The sequence below is a fragment of the Hippoglossus stenolepis genome, chromosome 17 (genome assembly GCF_022539355.2).
Source record: "Hippoglossus stenolepis isolate QCI-W04-F060 chromosome 17, HSTE1.2, whole genome shotgun sequence".
NCBI lineage: Eukaryota > Metazoa > Chordata > Actinopteri > Pleuronectiformes > Pleuronectidae > Hippoglossus > Hippoglossus stenolepis.
Window position 1 is genome coordinate 22,499,529 of NC_061499.1, and position 17,356 is coordinate 22,516,884.

A 17,356-nucleotide genomic window follows, 5' to 3' on the forward strand; every position below is an offset into this window, starting at 1 on the left:
CCATCTTACTACAAATGCAAATGCCTCTTCGCGTGGCCGATAGGGAGGACGTGGTGCCTCTATATTAAATAATAACTCAATAATTGATTAAAGCTACCTCGTGTCGTGGCCAATTGCTGGTGCTGAAGTTCTTAGGCAGGCTCTTGCGTCGCTGCCTTTTGGAAGGTTTTAGCCGTCTGCTTCAGTCAGGCCTGCTTGGAGGTCGAAAGAGCTGGGGTAGGGAAAATGTCTCCCTGGCTGGATGAGCAGGAGATACCCACTCCTCCCGGAGCCGATGTGGTCAAAGGGTTGTGTCCTGAAACCTTACCATCCATATATTTACAAGTTCTTGACTCAGTCTTTGCTACTGTTCAGGATGGGGGGGGTACCTCTTTGCTCAGTCCTTAAATACACTTCAAGAACCTGGTGAAAGATACTCTGCGTACATCCAATGATCCAGTATTCAGCTCACCTTGAATACACTGTGGTGAAAAGGGGAGGCATCCTATTAAGTAAAATGGAAAAAAACCTTTATTAAACAATTCTGTCGGGGATGTTGGGATAACGCAGTCATCACAAATTTACAACTTGGACAGAAGAAAGACAATCCCCCATCCGTCTCTTAGCCCTTATTTCTATTGAGCAACGAGGAAGACACACAACTAGCAAAGGAGAACCGCATGAAGAAACACATCAGCTCATCCAAGCAATAAGTTAATTTGAAATCACAAAGCACTTGCGCTTGTGGTGGAGTATAAATTCAGTGCAATTGATGATCTTAGGAAGCAAATGAATAGGCTGCAGAGCCAGCTAACATCTCTGCTTTCTCAGAAGAAGGCACAGTTCACACCTAAACATAATCCACGTCAAATTAATGCCTAAAAGTCTCAACCTGTGAGTACTGCCTCACCCCCCACATTTAACCAAACCTAAACCTTGGTACTGCTTCAAGTGTGGCGAGGATGGCCACATTGTTACATCATGCAGTAATGCAGCTAACCCAAATCTGGTGATTGCAAAACTGAAGCAGTTACAACAATAGCAACAGATGTGGGACTCAAAGAACCCTTCAATTAAGCCATCAACCTACGTGCAGTCTCTGCAGAGGGACAAGCAGGAGCTCCAGTAAATCGTTGCCAGCACCACAGCCCATTTCTCACTGATTACCAAAAGGGCTCATCGGTACCAAAAGCCCAGCCTATGTGATTATAAAAGGAACAAGGTTCAATTGGATACAGGTTCCCAGGTGACTACAGTCCTCCATTTATTTTACTGCAGTTATCTATCTAATCAAGAAATCCATCCCTTAACTGACATTCTTGAAGTGGAGGGGGCTAATGGTCAAGTGTTACCATACATGGGCTACATTGAGCTTGATGTAATTTTCCATCTGAATTCCTTGGTACAGCAGTGGACATACATATTCTCACTTTGGTGGTTCCTGATGTCAACACTTTGTTAACTCATGTGCTTATTGCCACCAACACACTTGACATCCTATATGGGAAATACCTGGAAGATAAACTGCTAATTAATCATCCGCTTCTCCATGGATACAGAGAAGTACCGGAGATCCTTGAACTCAGACATAAGCAGGCAAGCAATGGCTATATGGCATTATCAGAATGCATGAAAGAAACCCACAAACTATTCCAGCAGGAAAAACTGTTTGTTGAACATCGATCCTCTTTTTCATTACCTGGCGGCTTGACAGTCAAAGCATGTCTCATCAACTTCCCAAAATTCAGCCATGCCAGTTGCCTGTTATCATAACCAATGAATCATTGTCATCCCTGCTCAACCACAGAGTTGAGTTTAATTCAGACCATCATCTCAAAGGAACAAAGTGTTACTCATTCAGTTCCAGCCTCTGCATCAGATTTTTAAACCTCAATGACACAGATGAGTTTCAATTTTGGTGACTCACCACTCTCACCTGAATGGAAAGATTGCATTACAATAAAACTGAACAATTTAGCTCGGTGGTATAATTCTCAAACACGTGTTTTAAACAGACATCACGGAAGTTGGAGAGGAAGTGGCGTACCACCAGCCAAGATTATTCTCACCTAGCCTGGAAAGATGGCCTGATAAATTCCAAGAAAGCACTCAGAAATGCTAGAACCTCCTATTATTCATTATTAATAGAAGAACATAAGAACAACCCCAGCTTCCTCTTCAGCACTTTAGCCAGGCTGTAGGATAGTCACAACTCTACTGATCCATCTATTCCTCTAACTCTGAGGAAGCAAGGATTTCATGAGCTTCTTCACGAATAAAATTATAACCATCAGGGAAATAAATCACCACCTCCTCCCCATGAATGATATGCACAGATACATTGTCTAGTCCACAAACCATAGAACCAACTGTACCACCAGATTTATATTTGGACCACTTTTCTTCAATATATCTTTCTGAACTGACCTAACTAGAATATCAGTCACCTAAATATGTTTTATTGTTCTCACCAAAATTCTGTGAGAAATCAATGGAAATGTTGATGCCCTATCTTGCTGGATTTATTTTTTGGTACTGGATCTGCCCCATGATCCAGATCTGCGCCGAAATTTAATCGGTACCTCCTTGGGATATGCCATATACTTTCGCAACATTTCATGGAAATCAATCGAGTAGTTTTGGGGTAATATTGCTGACTAACAAACAAACAAACTGTAATGGTTTTGTATTCTGAGTGTGTTTATTTGTCCGCCTCTTTATTAAGAGTGTTTTCTGTTTAATTATTACCTCGTGTTTCTTGTATATCCTTGTGTTTATGTTTGTTTGTTGTTTCGGTGTCGCATGTTTTCCCTGTATTCTGTTTCTTGTTTTATTTTGTAGGCTCTGTTCCTAGTGTGTTTTCTTCACTTCCTGTCTTTGTGATTGTCTGCACCAGTCCTCATGTGTTTCACCTGTGTTCAATTGCCCCTGCCTTCCCTGTGTGTGTATATAAGTGTCTGTGCTTCCCCTTGTCGGTTCGTTGTCTAAATGCCTGTCTTATGTCCTGCCGTAATCGCCTGTGCTTTTTGTATCCCTTGTCTCCTGAGCTCCCGTCCTCTGCATCTCCTCGTAAGCTTCTGGTGTTTTCCCCCCTGTGCTTTTTGTTTTTCAATTTTTACCTTTTTGAGATTCCTTCGTTTATTCTTATTTTTCTGTTGGACATTTCCATTAAAAAGACTCTTGTTTAAAACTCTGCATCCTGGGTCCATCTGCTTCATCGAACTTGACAGTATGAACCGACCACAAACATGGACCCAGCAGAGATTCGGGGTTTTTTTCCATCAAGTTTTTTCGTTGGAGTCCTTGGTGGACAGATTGTGCTTCTCGGGCACCCAGTACCAAGCAGAGACCCTGGAGAAAATCTCTGTACTTGAGGCATGGCTGAAGGACCGACCTTGGGTGAGCCATTTTGTCTGTTGGACATTTCCATTAAAAAGACTCTTTTGTTTAAAACTCTGCATCCTGGGTCCATCTGCTTCTTCGAACCTGACACAAACGCTCACAGGGCTCCAGCTATGACTCTGTCTTGTGTGAGTGTTTCTTTGTGTGCATAGGCATGGATGTAGGTGTGGCCGCCGTTCGTGCTGGTTAGAGGATCAGTGCGGCTGTACACAATGGACAATCAATCAACTTCACTCTCCCACAGAATGGGAGACTTACAAAGACTTATGATTGGCAGTATCATTACTATCATCATTAGATTTGTCATTGCGGCTCTATTCATCTGTCAGTCTTTTTCATTTGTATAACTTTATACTTTTCTACTCATACCTATTATACTGTATAATCTATCCTGTCCTGAGTGTAAGATCTCATTCATCCCTCCCCGTCTTCAGAAGGTAGAAAAGAAAGATCACACTCTGTTCCCCTGTGTTGACTTTTGTGCTGTAAATGAAATAACTGTTTAAATCAATTGTCAACTCCCTCTTATTGACCCAGCCTTCGAGCCCCTCCAGTCTGCCAATGTCTTCTCTAAACTAATTTCAACATCACCATGATCACACATCTTTATTTTTTCAAATGAGTTTAGTTAAATGCAGTAAATATTCAAGTATTTGTTTTTACCTCTGCCAAGCAAAATAATCTACATTTCACACAAAAAAGTAAAAGAGATGCATACACAATCCCTGGAATTGTTGTTAATAAAGACAGTACAAAATAAACTTTTATTTGAATACAGGTCATGGAGTGCCTATCATGTTATTACACTAAGACCATCACAAACCTAGCTTGATCTTAATTAAGACCAATGAAATTCTTTGCCCAAATTATTTTACAATCAACAGATAAGAAACCACCACCTGTTATTGGCCCTGAAATGAAGGGTAGAGAATTTGCTTTATGCAAAACTGTAAATTTGCGATCCCTGATAACCTGGTGCCATTGTGCCCCTTGACTAGACTAGGCCATCCTAGTATTTGTGTGGTCTAACTGAACATGGACCATTTGGCAATATGCCTGTTCACACTGCAAAAATGTTCTTCTCTCCATTAGAGAAAGTGCTAACACCAAGGCAATTTAAGAAAGAAATGCAAGTTCCATTAAATTCAACGACCCACTTGATTCCCCCCAGAGGATGCACACAATTATTTCCACATTGATGATTCTGATCCTCACAAATTACTTGCAGCCAAAATATTTATTTATTTGGTGAGGCACAAAACTGAGAGGGCAGGTTGAGTTTATTGGAGGGGGGAATAATGATTTGTGATTTATGCAAATAAAGAAAAGAGTTTAATGTTGTCACAGATCTGAAATTAACATTTGCCTTTATTTATCATAATGCTCAGATATATTGAAAGTCAGAATTGAAATGTTGCTGGATGTAATTTGATATTTTGCTGAATCAACCAATATCATTGTTCATCTTTTGCAATGGAATCAGCAACGGATTGGTCTCTGAGTAAGGATTGGGTGTATGAACAAGATTCCTGCCACTGTTTTTCATTATTTCTTTATGTCTTTGTTAGAGAGTGACAATAAAAATTAATTATGGGCAAGAGATCGAGGATTTTACCCTACAATAGCACTGCACAACTAGCTCTCCAACATCCTCACTGGGCTAGAAATTAAGGATTTGTCTCTTCCTCTGTTTGTTGACCTATTTTGTTTTCTCAGTGCAATACGCATAATTTAACATTACAAATATAATCTTAAAAATGTACACAGTGAAACATAGGAGAAAAAGGAGGTCAATTGACCTTTTTGAGATGCCACAATGTAAACATTTTGTAGGTCAAGTTTATAGACATCCAGATGGTCTCCTTAAAGGGATAGTTTACCCAAAATTTGCTGGCAACAATTTATCCTGTTATTTTTAATTTGATAAGTAAATACTATTACGAATGAATACTAACACTCTATCTTTAGCAGCTGCCATTGTGTAAAGTTACTACAAGCAGGTTTGTATCATGGCTGATCTAAAACAATGTAAAAATATACAAGGAGGATGTACCCTGCTGACATGGTTTCTGATCAGCCATGGTTCCCCATACTTTTGTGAAAATCCTAAAAAAAAAGATTAATCGATGAAGTAGTTTGGTTTTCCTGCCTCAGTCTTAGGTGCTGGATGGCCCATCAGCAGAGGTAGAGGTCCACGCAAGCAGCTCTGCAGGACAGCATCCAGCAGCAGCAACTTTCTCCTCTGCTCGCAGACACAGCTCCTGCAGGAAGTTGGTGGTCTCCATCACCAGGTTGCTTTCATCATCTAACAGGGAGTAGAGAAACACTAATTATGTCTATTGAACACAAGAAGGCACACAAGTAACTTGATACATCAGGCTGGCTAAAGCAGTGGTCAAATGAGACAGGATGACAGGAAACACATGTAACACAAACATGAATGTGAATCTGGAGTGAATATGAACTTACAGTTCCCCTCTAATAACCCCAATACATGCACCATAGAGTTACTATGACTATTACCGCATAAGGCACATATCTTTACACTTGATATTCTTCTTGAATGTTACATGTTACTGAACAATTTTTCCACAAACTAACTGCCGTTGATAATGAGCCTTAGTGTTGTATTTATTTCAATATTAGACTATTGGTTTCAGTCAGTGTGTACACAACCCACTCATTGTTGTAACCACACACTTGACCTTGTGCCATATGGCATCAAAATTTAACATCTACTGCCACATATTCCTGTTCTATCAAACCATAATTTAATAGACTTTTATGTCTTATTACTAGAGTACATGTGATTGATCAATAACTCAGATGTCTATCTAATAGTGCTGTAACAACATATAAGGCAATAGTCCATTTACATTTAACTCAGTACCATGCCTCAATATAACTGAATTGTAGACTCCCTGGTATAATTCCAACACACGTGAATTTAAAAAAGGTTCAAGAAAATTAGAAAGGAAGTGTCGCGCCAACAATCGTGTTGAAATTCACCTAGCCTGGCAAGATAGTCACAAAGTATATAACAACGTACTCCACAATGTCAGACCTGCCTACTACTCCACATTAATAGAGGGAAAATAAAAACAACCCCAGGTTTCTCTTCAGCAGTCACTCTCACAGTATCCTATAGAAACTGTGTCTGCCCCCAGACCACATAAATTAATTTAATCAAAATTAAATAGGAGAGGAGTAATACATTCAAACCTAATAAAAGTTACCATAAAAGTTAATACAACCATTGTATCAGTACCAAAAAATAGAAGTATAATATGCGGTTTATTAAATATCAGGTCGCTCAATCCAAAATCCCTACTTATTAATGATCTGATTACAGATCGATTTACCATGTCTAACTGAAACCTGGCTGCAAAATGGTGAATATGTAGGTTAACTGAAGTGCCCCCCACCCATTTTAATACTCATATTCCTCGAAGCACAGGCAGAGGTGGAGGGGTTGCAGCAATCTTTAAATCTGATTTATCTATCAAACCTCGTCCTAAAGGTAGTTCTAACTCGTTTGAAAATCTCATCATCAGCCTCATACATCAAAGCCTGAAATCACAGTAACAAAGTATTTGTACTTGGTTATCATATATCGTCCGCCTGCCCCTTACTCTGAATTTTTATCTGAATGCTCTGAATTTCTATTTATAACCACTTTTCTTCAATTGACCTTCCTGAACTGACGTCACTAGTTTCGTCCTCTAAACCAACAACTTGTCTATTAGACTCTGTCCCAACTATACTTTGTATGGAAGTTTTCCCCCTAATTGACAGTTCCATATTAAATCAGATTAATATGTCTTTAGCTTTTAAGGTAGAGGTAATTTATCCTCTGCTTAAAAAGCCCACTCTTGATCCAGAGGTTTTAGCTAATTATGATCCCATATAAAACCTGCCATTCATTTAATTTCCAAAATCCTTGATAAAGTTGTTGCTAACCAGCTGTGTGATCACTTAGATAGTAATGGTTTCTTGGAGGACTTTTAGTCAGGATTTAGAATCCATCACAGCACAGAAACAGCACTGTTAAGAGTTACCAACAACCTTTTCATGGCATCAGATAATGGACTTGTCTCTATACTTGTCCTGTTGGATCTTAGTGCAGCATTTGACACCATAGATCATAAAATTTCTGTTACAGAGGCTGGAACAACATGTAGGAATTAAAGTAACGACATTAGGCTGGTTAAAACTCATATTTTTCAGATTGATTTCAATTTGTTAATGTTTACAATGACTCTTCCATACTAACACAAGTTAGTCATGGAGTTCCACAAGGTTCTGTCCTTGGACCGATACTCTTCACCTTATATATGCTCCCTTTAGGCAACATCATCAGAAAGCACCATATACACTTCCATTGTTATGCAGACGACACCCAGAACTTACTTCTAAATTCAGACAAAACTGAGCTCATTGTAATTGGCCCTAAACATCTCAGAGTCTCAGATATTCAACTTGGATGGTATAAGCTTGGCCCCTTGCTCCACTGTGAGGAACCTTTTGAGTTAAATTTGAACAGGACATGTCATTTGACCCACATATAAAACAAGTCTCTAGGACAGCTTTCTTCCACCTGCTCAATATAATGGAAATTAGGAACTTCCTGTCTCAGAAGTATGCAGAGAAACTCGTCCATGCATTTGTTACCTCTAGACTGGATTGGTGTAATTCTTTATTATCAGGATGTCCCAGTAAGTCTGTAAAAAGCCTCCAGCTGGTACAAAATGCTGCAGCATGAGTGCTGACAGAAACTAGAGGGAGAGATCATATTACTCCTGTCTTAGCTTCTCTGCATTGGCTCCCTGTAAAATCAGAATATAATTCAAGATCCTGCTCCTCACATATAAAGCCCTTAACAATCAAGCCCTTTCATATATTAAAGAGCTCATAATATTAATATAATAAAAATAAAACTTTTTTTTTAATATAGCGCTTTTAAAAAGGTACTCAAAGGCACTTAACATGGTAAAAACATGGTCTGAAAAGAGCAGTGTGGCTCACACATAGTTATTATGGGCACCTAAGTTATACACTGCCAGTACTCTTCCTCATATATATATATAATGTTAATATATATATATATATGTGTGTGTGTGTTTGTGATGAATCGGTTTGAAGATTCTGTTGCATGTTTTTCTGTATATTGTCTGTAACACTCAAGGAGATACATTAAATGTTGCACAGCTATGCAATGACAATAACGGCATGCTATTCTATTCTAAGATCCACTGTAGGTAAATACTATCCAATATTTTTGTGATAGCGTGCCGATAGGTGAACCTTATAATAGCTTAATAGGCTTATTTGCTTACTTTCTAAGAAAGATAACATTTGATTGATATTGCCTGTCTACTGACTCAGGGCAGATTAGAGATTAGCCTAATTTAGCATCCAACAGAGAGAGTTGAAGGGTTCTACAGGTATCAGGCACAAGCAAGATGTCCCCAGATGAAACTCTGTGAGCCACAGATAGACCATTCATCAATTTAGAACACTTAAAAGATTAGCACCTTTTAGTTCTTTCAACCTTGGGGTATCCTTATCCAGGTCAACATTCTGCTCTTGTAGAGATCTGCACATCTTTTTATGGGTGAACCAGTGAAGCTTTTGGCAGGTCAAACTGCAGTACATCACCTTGAAAACAGTTACAGGAGAACATGATCCAAAAGTAGTTCAATATGTACATTTTTTAATACATGATTTAATTATAATATAGAAGGGAACTTTAAACAGATTTTGACTTACTGCTTTACAAAGGGAGCACCTCTTGTCTGCTTGCCTCTCCCCACATGTAGCACAATAGTCAGCATCCACAAATGCCATCTGACCTGTCAGGGCCTGAGTCAGCACTGAAAATGCTGTAGGTTCATTGCCCTGGAAACAAATCACAAACGTGTAAAAAGCAATTCAATGCTCAGCAGCCTATATCATTACTACTACTCTTCCTAAAAATAATAGTTTATATGTTGTGCTTCAAATCTCTGATAACTTCTTCATTTACAATCTCTACTGCTGTAATGCTCCTCACCAGCTGCTGAAGGAGTGTGGCCTCACAATACGGAAACCTCCTGATGCAGTCCCGAATGAATTTCTCCTGGTAATGTGGGAAGCCATCACTGTCTCTTCCCTTCAACAGACTGGGACCCAGACCCATAAAAGCGTGACAAGAACAAAATAAAAAAGAGACATTTGTCATTACTATGATTCCAATATGTATTTTCATCTTTGACTCTCCATGGGTTTTCTTGTAGCACAACCAGACTCTGGATCGAACTGCAGCAATTTCAGCATTTGTTGAAACTATTCAGTGTCCGAAGAGGATGAGCTTGGCTTACAATCACATACAATAATACAACTAATACAACCTACACTTGTACGAAAACATTCCATATAGAGCAAAAGCTATTATGCTCACACTGTTTGGTCTGATTGACTGATAACCAACCAATAACATTAGATGCTCTCACATAGTACCCACAGTTTAGGATTTTAGGATTAGAAAATGTTTCACAATTGTAGGTTATTTAGTGTAGAGTGATGATGTAAATGGACATTTTAATCTATTTAACCTTAAATATACGACAGTAAAGTGAGTGAAACATGAGGGATTCTGAACACTCTCTGAAGCCACTGTATAGAAAGGATCAGCCTCACCTCTTGACAAGTGCATCTAGCTTGTCATCCTGTTTCTGTAGAAATGCCAAGCATTTCTGCAGCACACAGCTGATGTAGTGCATCTTCATCGCCAAGACCTCATTCATATCTTGCTGCTTCACACACTGCTCACACAGCAGGTCCATTACCTGGTAACACTTCTCAAGAGCTTCCACATCCACCAGCACAGGGTTCTCCTTCACCAGCATGACTATCTGACAGATTGGAGAGTTTATTAAACAAACTTTTGTGGGCAAAAATAGCGTCACTGACTGAGACAGGTAGGAGAGACGATATGTATAGGTGATATGGGTGTGGTAAATATAGTAGCTCACCTCAAGATTTTCAACAATTTAGCCCTCCTGGTAGATTTTACATTGATCTCATTTTTTTTTTTGTAATGTGTAACATATTTAGATCTGCAAAAAAAAGCGTGTGAAGACAGCCATTTTGATGTTATTCTACACTTTTTGCCATTTATAGGGATTGTACTTCAAATCAAGTTTGACTTGAGTCAAATTTTCTTGAATGGTGTGTCCGTTACAGCATGTCAAAGATGATTTGCCACTAAAAAAAAAGTTATATGTATTCACAGAGTTCAGATCTTTGATATGAGTCCTGGCTTGAAGACATTTACATGCCATTAGTCATAGGCCACAAAAAGTAACCCTTGTGTAATAATCTCAATTCTTCAGTTTATGTAGAATGTTCAATTCAATTTGATTCCATATTGTTTGTAAAGCACCAAATCATAACATCTATTATCTCAACGCACTTAACAAATTAATGTCGAGACACATTTCAAGAGTCTATGTAATGCATGCTCCCAAGCCCCACATAGTGGACACAAGCAATAAAATGTGTTCCATATCATATGTGCAGCCACACACTCCATGCAGAAATTAGCACGTTACTCATTTGTGCAGTGTATGATGGGTTGTGAAAATGCACAAGGTGCATCAACCGGCATGCAGCTAGCAAGAGTCTGGTCAACACTGCTATAGCAGCTTTGCTGCATTATTATTTTTTATAATCACAGTCTATATTTCACTGGCAGGAAATGTACTGAGTTACTTCATTGGCCTTCTCTGTAGAACAATCCTCTAACTTTTTAGCTTGTCAACTGAAAGCAACAAAACATACCTTGTACTTAATGAATAGTCAGTTTAACACATATGTAGCCTGAAGAACAAAAATTGTAAGGGGAGGATACAAAATTAAATTGAAAATCTATTACTGGAATCATGCCAGTGAACATTTGATTAAATGAGCATGGTTCAGATTGTTGGCAATTCTCACCTTGACTGGGTTGAGGTTGGTGGTCATGATGATCTTGTGCAGGGGCCCTGCCAGCCTTGGGGGCAACTTGGGCTCCCTTTCCAGCCCCTTTGGTCTGGTGTAGTACTCTAGCCTTGACCGAGAGAAGAAGTTGTTGATCACTGTCACACAGTCATGCTGGCCTGGAAGGAGAATGTAGAAGATAAGATGTCAGCACCTCACTGTCACTAAATAACAAGCAGTTCAGTCTTTGCCTGTCTTACCTACAAATGCGGACATCTGAGCAGCAGTGCGACCTACAGAATTCACTAGGTCTGTCTCTGCTCCTGCATCCAGCATCATGGAGGTAATATCTGTCTTCCCTGGAGGAGGTAGAATCAGTGGAATAAGTATAAGACCAACAAAAATGGAACTAAACTACAAAGAGGGGCATTTCAAGAGAAAGCATGTGAAAGCACACATATCCAAACTTGAATTTGGTGCTGGACAGAAGCAATGAAAACCAGAAGACAAGAAATGTTTGCACACCAGTTGAAGCTCTCACAACCAAGCCGAAGAACAGCCTGTGCCCGAAACGTTACCTGGGAGGTTTGTGCAAGCCTCAACTGTGGCCTAAAGTGTTTGGGGACATTTCTTGTCTTTAGGCATTTCAACAGGACCTTGCAACAGATGCTGCAAACCTGAGACACACCATTATACCTGACAGGCCAGCAAACATGAGAGGAGTGTATCCATATTCATGTTGATTGCAGTTCACATCAGCACCATGCTGCAGCAGCAAACAACACATATCTGCTTTGCCTTTATAGGCTGCATGCATCAGTGGAGTCATGCCATACTTAGGAAACAAAGCAGACAATCAACATTACACGAGTAGTCAGTTTATGCCAGTGGTGGATCTAGATCTACATCCTCTAACCAGAAGGTTCGATCCCAGTCTTCTCCATTCTGCATGTTGAAGTGTCCTTGGGCAAGATACTGAAACCCTGATGGCTGTGCTGTTCTCATAGAAATAGAGAAGGGCTAGCACTGTTTGACTGAATGGGTGAATAGCAAAAACATGTACTGTAAAGCACTTTGAGTGGTCATCAAGACCAGGCAAATGCTTTGGAGGCAAGTGTTGACCAAAATCTGAACTGTCATATTGATTGATTAATGTGGGTGTGACTATTCATCAGTATCTGCCATCTTATGCCGTTAATTTGCCACAAGGTGGAATAAGCTAGAGGTGTGAAAACTGCAAAAATGTACCACTATAATTAATGGCGAAAAAAACAAACTGTTAAGGGCCATACTGTTTACTGTGAGTCTGTATTGAAATGTTGCACATAAATAACAAAAAACACCATTGAACCACGTACATATGCATATTTGGTCAACATCAATCTAAAAAAAAGCAAAGGGTTTATCAGGAATTTGGCCATGATCCACGTTGATCCACGAGAAATTCTGATTAAACTCAATGAGGACATCTGACACTGTGTCCTGAACATACATACTGATGTGCTAAATACTCAAGTGTATAACCTGAGTTATACACTTGTGAAAATACTAATAATTCAAACATACCCCAGAAACTTGATCAACTGTAGCTGAAACAGGGCAAAAATAGCTCAGCATTAAAATTGTACCTACATTGCCTTAACCCTTTTGTCTAATTTATAATCCTGTCATTAGCTGTAAGTATTTACCCATGTTGATTCTGTTTGGAGCAAAATATTCATAAAGAAACACAAAAATAGGTTACATCTATAAGCTGCCCCATGCATTATATGAGGTAAATATAACATACCAATTGGTCTGTATTGTACTGTAAAGTAAATGGTTTTGTATTTATATAGCACTTTTCTAGTCTTGATGACCACTCAAAGCTCTTTACAGTACAGTTTTACATTCACCCATTCACACACACATTCATACAGTGCATCTATTAGCAGCACTTTGTTGTTCTATGAGGGGCAATTTGGGGTTCAGCATCTTGCCAAGGACACTTCCGCATGCAGATGGGAAAAACTGGGGACAACTGCTCTACCCCTCAGCCACAGCCGCCCCAAGTAGATATTTGCCATTCACCCATTCATACATTGCATCTTTTTTCAGCACTTTCTTCGTCTCTATTACACTACCAGCACAGCCGTTAGGGTTAATTTGGGGTTCAGTGTCTTGACACTATGGGAGAGACTTGGATAAACCTGTAACCCCCTGGTTAGTGGACAACCTGCTCTACCTTCTGAGCCACAGCCTCTCTATGTTTTTATGCCTCTCAGAGGCAGTTTGTTTTCAGGTTGTCCGTCCATCCATCCCATTCTCTTGAATGCGATATCTCAAGACAACCATGACAGAATGTCTTCAAATTTGGCATGAATATTCAATTAGACTCAAGGAGAATCTGATTTGATTTTGGTGTCAAAGGTCACCCTGGCCCCACAAAGCACATTTTTGCCTTCTGAAGGTGATATCTCTGGAACGCTATGAAGGAAAATCCTTTCCGCTTTTATCACAAACATTCAATTGGACTCAAAGATCAAGTGATTTGATTTTGGTATCCCAAGGTCAAAGGTCAAGGTCACAGTGGCCTCACAAAGTATGTTTATGTTTTTCTTAAGCGAGAAATAGGTGTAAACTGATGAACATGTAAGCAGGTCACTAAGGATGTTAATGTCAGTTCTGAGAATGAAATGTCAAGCCATCATAAATTAACAACTCTGGTCTAATATACAAATAATATTTCCTTTGATTATTTTCAAATATTTTTAAAAGGTGAATCAATGGTTTTATTTAACAGCACTTGAAGAATACTTGAATCAGTCTGGACAACACCAGGAACTCCCCTAATAAAATAAAATCCTGCGGGAATATGAACACACTTTGGATTCAACAATAAATTATATATATGACTTTCCTGTGTGTACCTTAAATCACATTCACAGAAAACACTTTTGTTACATATTGTGGTTAGAGTTGACTGTGTGGGCAATGATGAAAAGCTCTGTCACAGCACCTGATCCTGACAGTCAGTCTGAAGGAGTCTGTAAGCTGCATGCGGTGGCGTGACGCTATTATCAAACACGCTTGAGGACTGCACTTGCCTCTCAAAAGTCATCTCCATATGTCTCCATCACAGTTAATAACATATGTTACAGTAACATACTGTTGCATTATGGGTTGAGCAAGTGAGCTGGGTGGATTGTAAAGTCATTTTCATTAACGTCATTTTGTAAAGTGGCATATTTTTCTGCCATAAGTCACATCTGATTTTGTAGAACATTGAGCACCACAAAAGTTTTGCCACTTAGCTCTGCTTCATCAGCAAATTACATTTTTTAAAGGGTCAAAGTTCTCAACCTTGGGTTTGGGGGCCCACAACTGCTGTAAAATGTATAATATTTACTGCATGGATTTGTTCATTATTTACATATAAATGATTGTGTTCTTGAAAACCATACACAAAAGTAAATGAGTTTAGAATTTACAGGAAAAGGTTTGCTAGGAGTGATGATTTGAAGTTGTAAAATATTATCACAATTTAGAAACCTTTTATTGTGATGTTGATGTAAGCCATGTTCATTTTTTGTTTCTTCAATTATGTCGGTTTGAGTGTATTAACATAATACTTTTAACCCAAATGCATAAGGTTAAAATTAATTAGCCTACATTAAATATAATTGGTTAAGCCAAAAATGTATTCTTGACATTTGAATACAGTAGTTCTATTTGTTATTAAAACTTTTTGTGAAACATAACTAACCTCATCCAAACAGTTAACTCCTACTTTTTTGCTGACAAGCAGCTGGGCAGCCTCCTGTACATCACCTGCAAACCAAAAGTACCACTTTAAAAATGTAACATAAAGAGGTGAGGCTTGGACATTGACAGTAAGAAACAGCAGCAACAATAAAAGCATATGCCTGGAATTGTGATGGACTATGTAAATTTGTACAAAGATCTATAAAAATCCATGCACCTTATCCTGATTATGAGCTTTTATTTAGGTCTGCAATATACGTATGAATAATCTTCTGAAATGTTTACTGTCAAAAGCTATGTAATCTGTACTTCCATAAAAGAAACAGCTCAATTTAAAAACAAATAAATATTAGTTTTTCAGTCTTTTATTATTAGAAACTTTTGAACTGTACACTTTATGTAAGCAAATTTAAAAATGTTGCGTGTGAAGCTTTTGTCTATGTCTCAGTGCAGTAACTAGAAAAAAGACTAATTCTTTGCAGGGGCATATAATTCAGATTCTGTAATGAAAAGAAAGAAAGTAAGAAAGAAAGAAAAAAGACAGTTACAACAGAGTAGGGCTACTAACCTGCAGTGATTACTTGGAAGATCTTCCTCTCAGATGCTGACAGATCTCCTTTCTGAGGTGCAGCCATCCTCTCTTATCAACTCTGCTCTACTGTAAAAGAAGTGACTGGTTCTTATCTGACCTGTTTAGATCTGTTCTGTACAGCTGTCGCTTTCAGATGACAGATACACCTCTCAGACTTGGAACATACCACAATAACAAACAAGGGGGAACACACCTGGTGTGTAGTAGTAATTATTCTAAATATCACTTCAAAACTTGTACAGGGGTCCTTAGGATTAAATCACAGCAACAGTTCACAAAAACATGTCAGAAGATGATGACACTCTAGGCATGTAGTAAAGTTGAATAGAATGGTCAGCTACAAAGAAGTCCCTTAGACTTTAGATACCTGAGCAATCATTACCTCACAGACATGTTTTTGCATGAAAGGAAACCTCATAGCTCTGTATCCAACCATCTGTTCTATGAAGGACAAAAAATGACATACGTATAAATGAATAAATAAATAAATGCACGAACAGCCTTTTAACATATTATAATAATAATAATAATGATTATTATTATAATCATTATTATAATAATTGCATGCAAGGGCCAATAGAGGGCTTCAGCATTATGTGTATAGCAGATTGGTATGCAGAGTGTACATGGCAGCGCTGCAGGAGGCTGCACTTACATGTTGGCCATTTTGTATGGAAATATGTGTTCCGGTAAGAAAGCCAGTTAAATTGAAGTTGAAGTATCAGCATTAGCTTATTGATATTCTGAGATATCAGGACCTTTTCATATTATCTTTGTTATTGTTCATGTGTGTGGCTCATACATAAGTAAAATAATCATACATGCGTAAATTATTTTCTTCACTTGTGTTCACTTTGTTCACACATTGCATGCCAAAAGTCTGTTAAGCAACCAACACTAACGTCAGACCCATGTTTACATTTTCTAAAGTCCAACATTTTGTGTGCACGTTTAGTTACCACCCAACACTAGACGTGCACAGCGAGGACAGTGTTGAAGGTATCGGAATGATAAACAGCAACATCAATCGATTAAAACAAAATAAATGTGATTGTCTGTTTCCGTTTCTCCTCCTCACCTACAAGGCCCTTAATAATATGGCACCATCATACCTTAAAGAGCTCATAGCACCATATCCCCCCACTAGAGCAATTTGCTACAATAATTCAGGCTTACTTGTCGTCCCTAAAGTCTCTAAAAGTAGAGTAGGAGCCAAAGCTTTCAGCATCAAGCTCCTCTCCTGTGGAATCATTTCCCAATTTCAGTTCGGGAGGCAGACACCATCTGTACGTTTAAGAGTAGGCTTAAAACCTTCCTTTATGATAAAGCTTATAGTTAGAGCTGGTCACGGCTCGTCTTGGACCTTCTCTTAGTTATACTGCTATAGGCTGTAATGGAAAATTTTACCATTATACCACACTATATATTATCTCTGCATATGCATACTATTTCTGCTTGTGTAACTGCCAAAATGACATCAGAGCCACAAATCTGAGACTGTGCTCGTCCCCCCCACCGAGACCTGAAAGAAGCCTTCAGCCGGTGTCTGGGTTTTGGCCTGGCCAGGAGGCCTTCAGCATGTGTTAGTGTCTTACCTCCTTGGATTTTATTCATAATATTCAGTTCACACACATAGTTCTCACAACACAAAGTTCTCACACACACACACACACACACACA

General features: G+C 38.8%; 1 protein-coding gene across 1 annotated transcript; it reads right to left on the reverse strand.

Annotated features, from left to right (window-relative positions):
- Window positions 1–4,111: 4,111 nt before the first annotated feature.
- On the reverse strand, window positions 4,112–15,719 carry LOC118125150 (ankyrin repeat and MYND domain-containing protein 2). The gene is made up of 10 exons (XM_035183526.2): window positions 15,653–15,719; window positions 15,086–15,150; window positions 12,037–12,175; window positions 11,601–11,699; window positions 11,359–11,519; window positions 10,060–10,274; window positions 9,407–9,542; window positions 9,151–9,279; window positions 8,916–9,039; window positions 4,112–5,686 (listed from the first exon to the last, which is right to left on the reverse strand). The coding sequence occupies exons 1-10, from the start codon at window positions 15,717–15,719 to the stop codon at window positions 5,538–5,540; spliced, it is 1,284 nt and encodes a 427-aa protein (XP_035039417.1). The 3' UTR covers window positions 4,112–5,537.
- Window positions 15,720–17,356: the final 1,637 nt, after the last annotated feature.

What these genes read in the sequence shown, in the direction of transcription:
- LOC118125150 (XM_035183526.2), bottom strand. Translation starts at nt 15,719, where the DNA reads ATGGCTGCACCTCAGAAAGGAGATCTGTCAGCATCTGAGAGGAAGATC. An exon ending in GAGTTAACTGTTTGGATGAG is followed by an intron (nt 12,176 to 15,085) that starts GTTAGTTATGTT and finishes TTGTTTCCTAAG; the next exon opens with TATGGCATGACTCCACTGAT. An exon ending in CCAACCTCAACCCAGTCAAG is followed by an intron (nt 10,275 to 11,358) that starts GTGAGAATTGCC and finishes CCAATCTGTCAG; the next exon opens with ATAGTCATGCTGGTGAAGGA.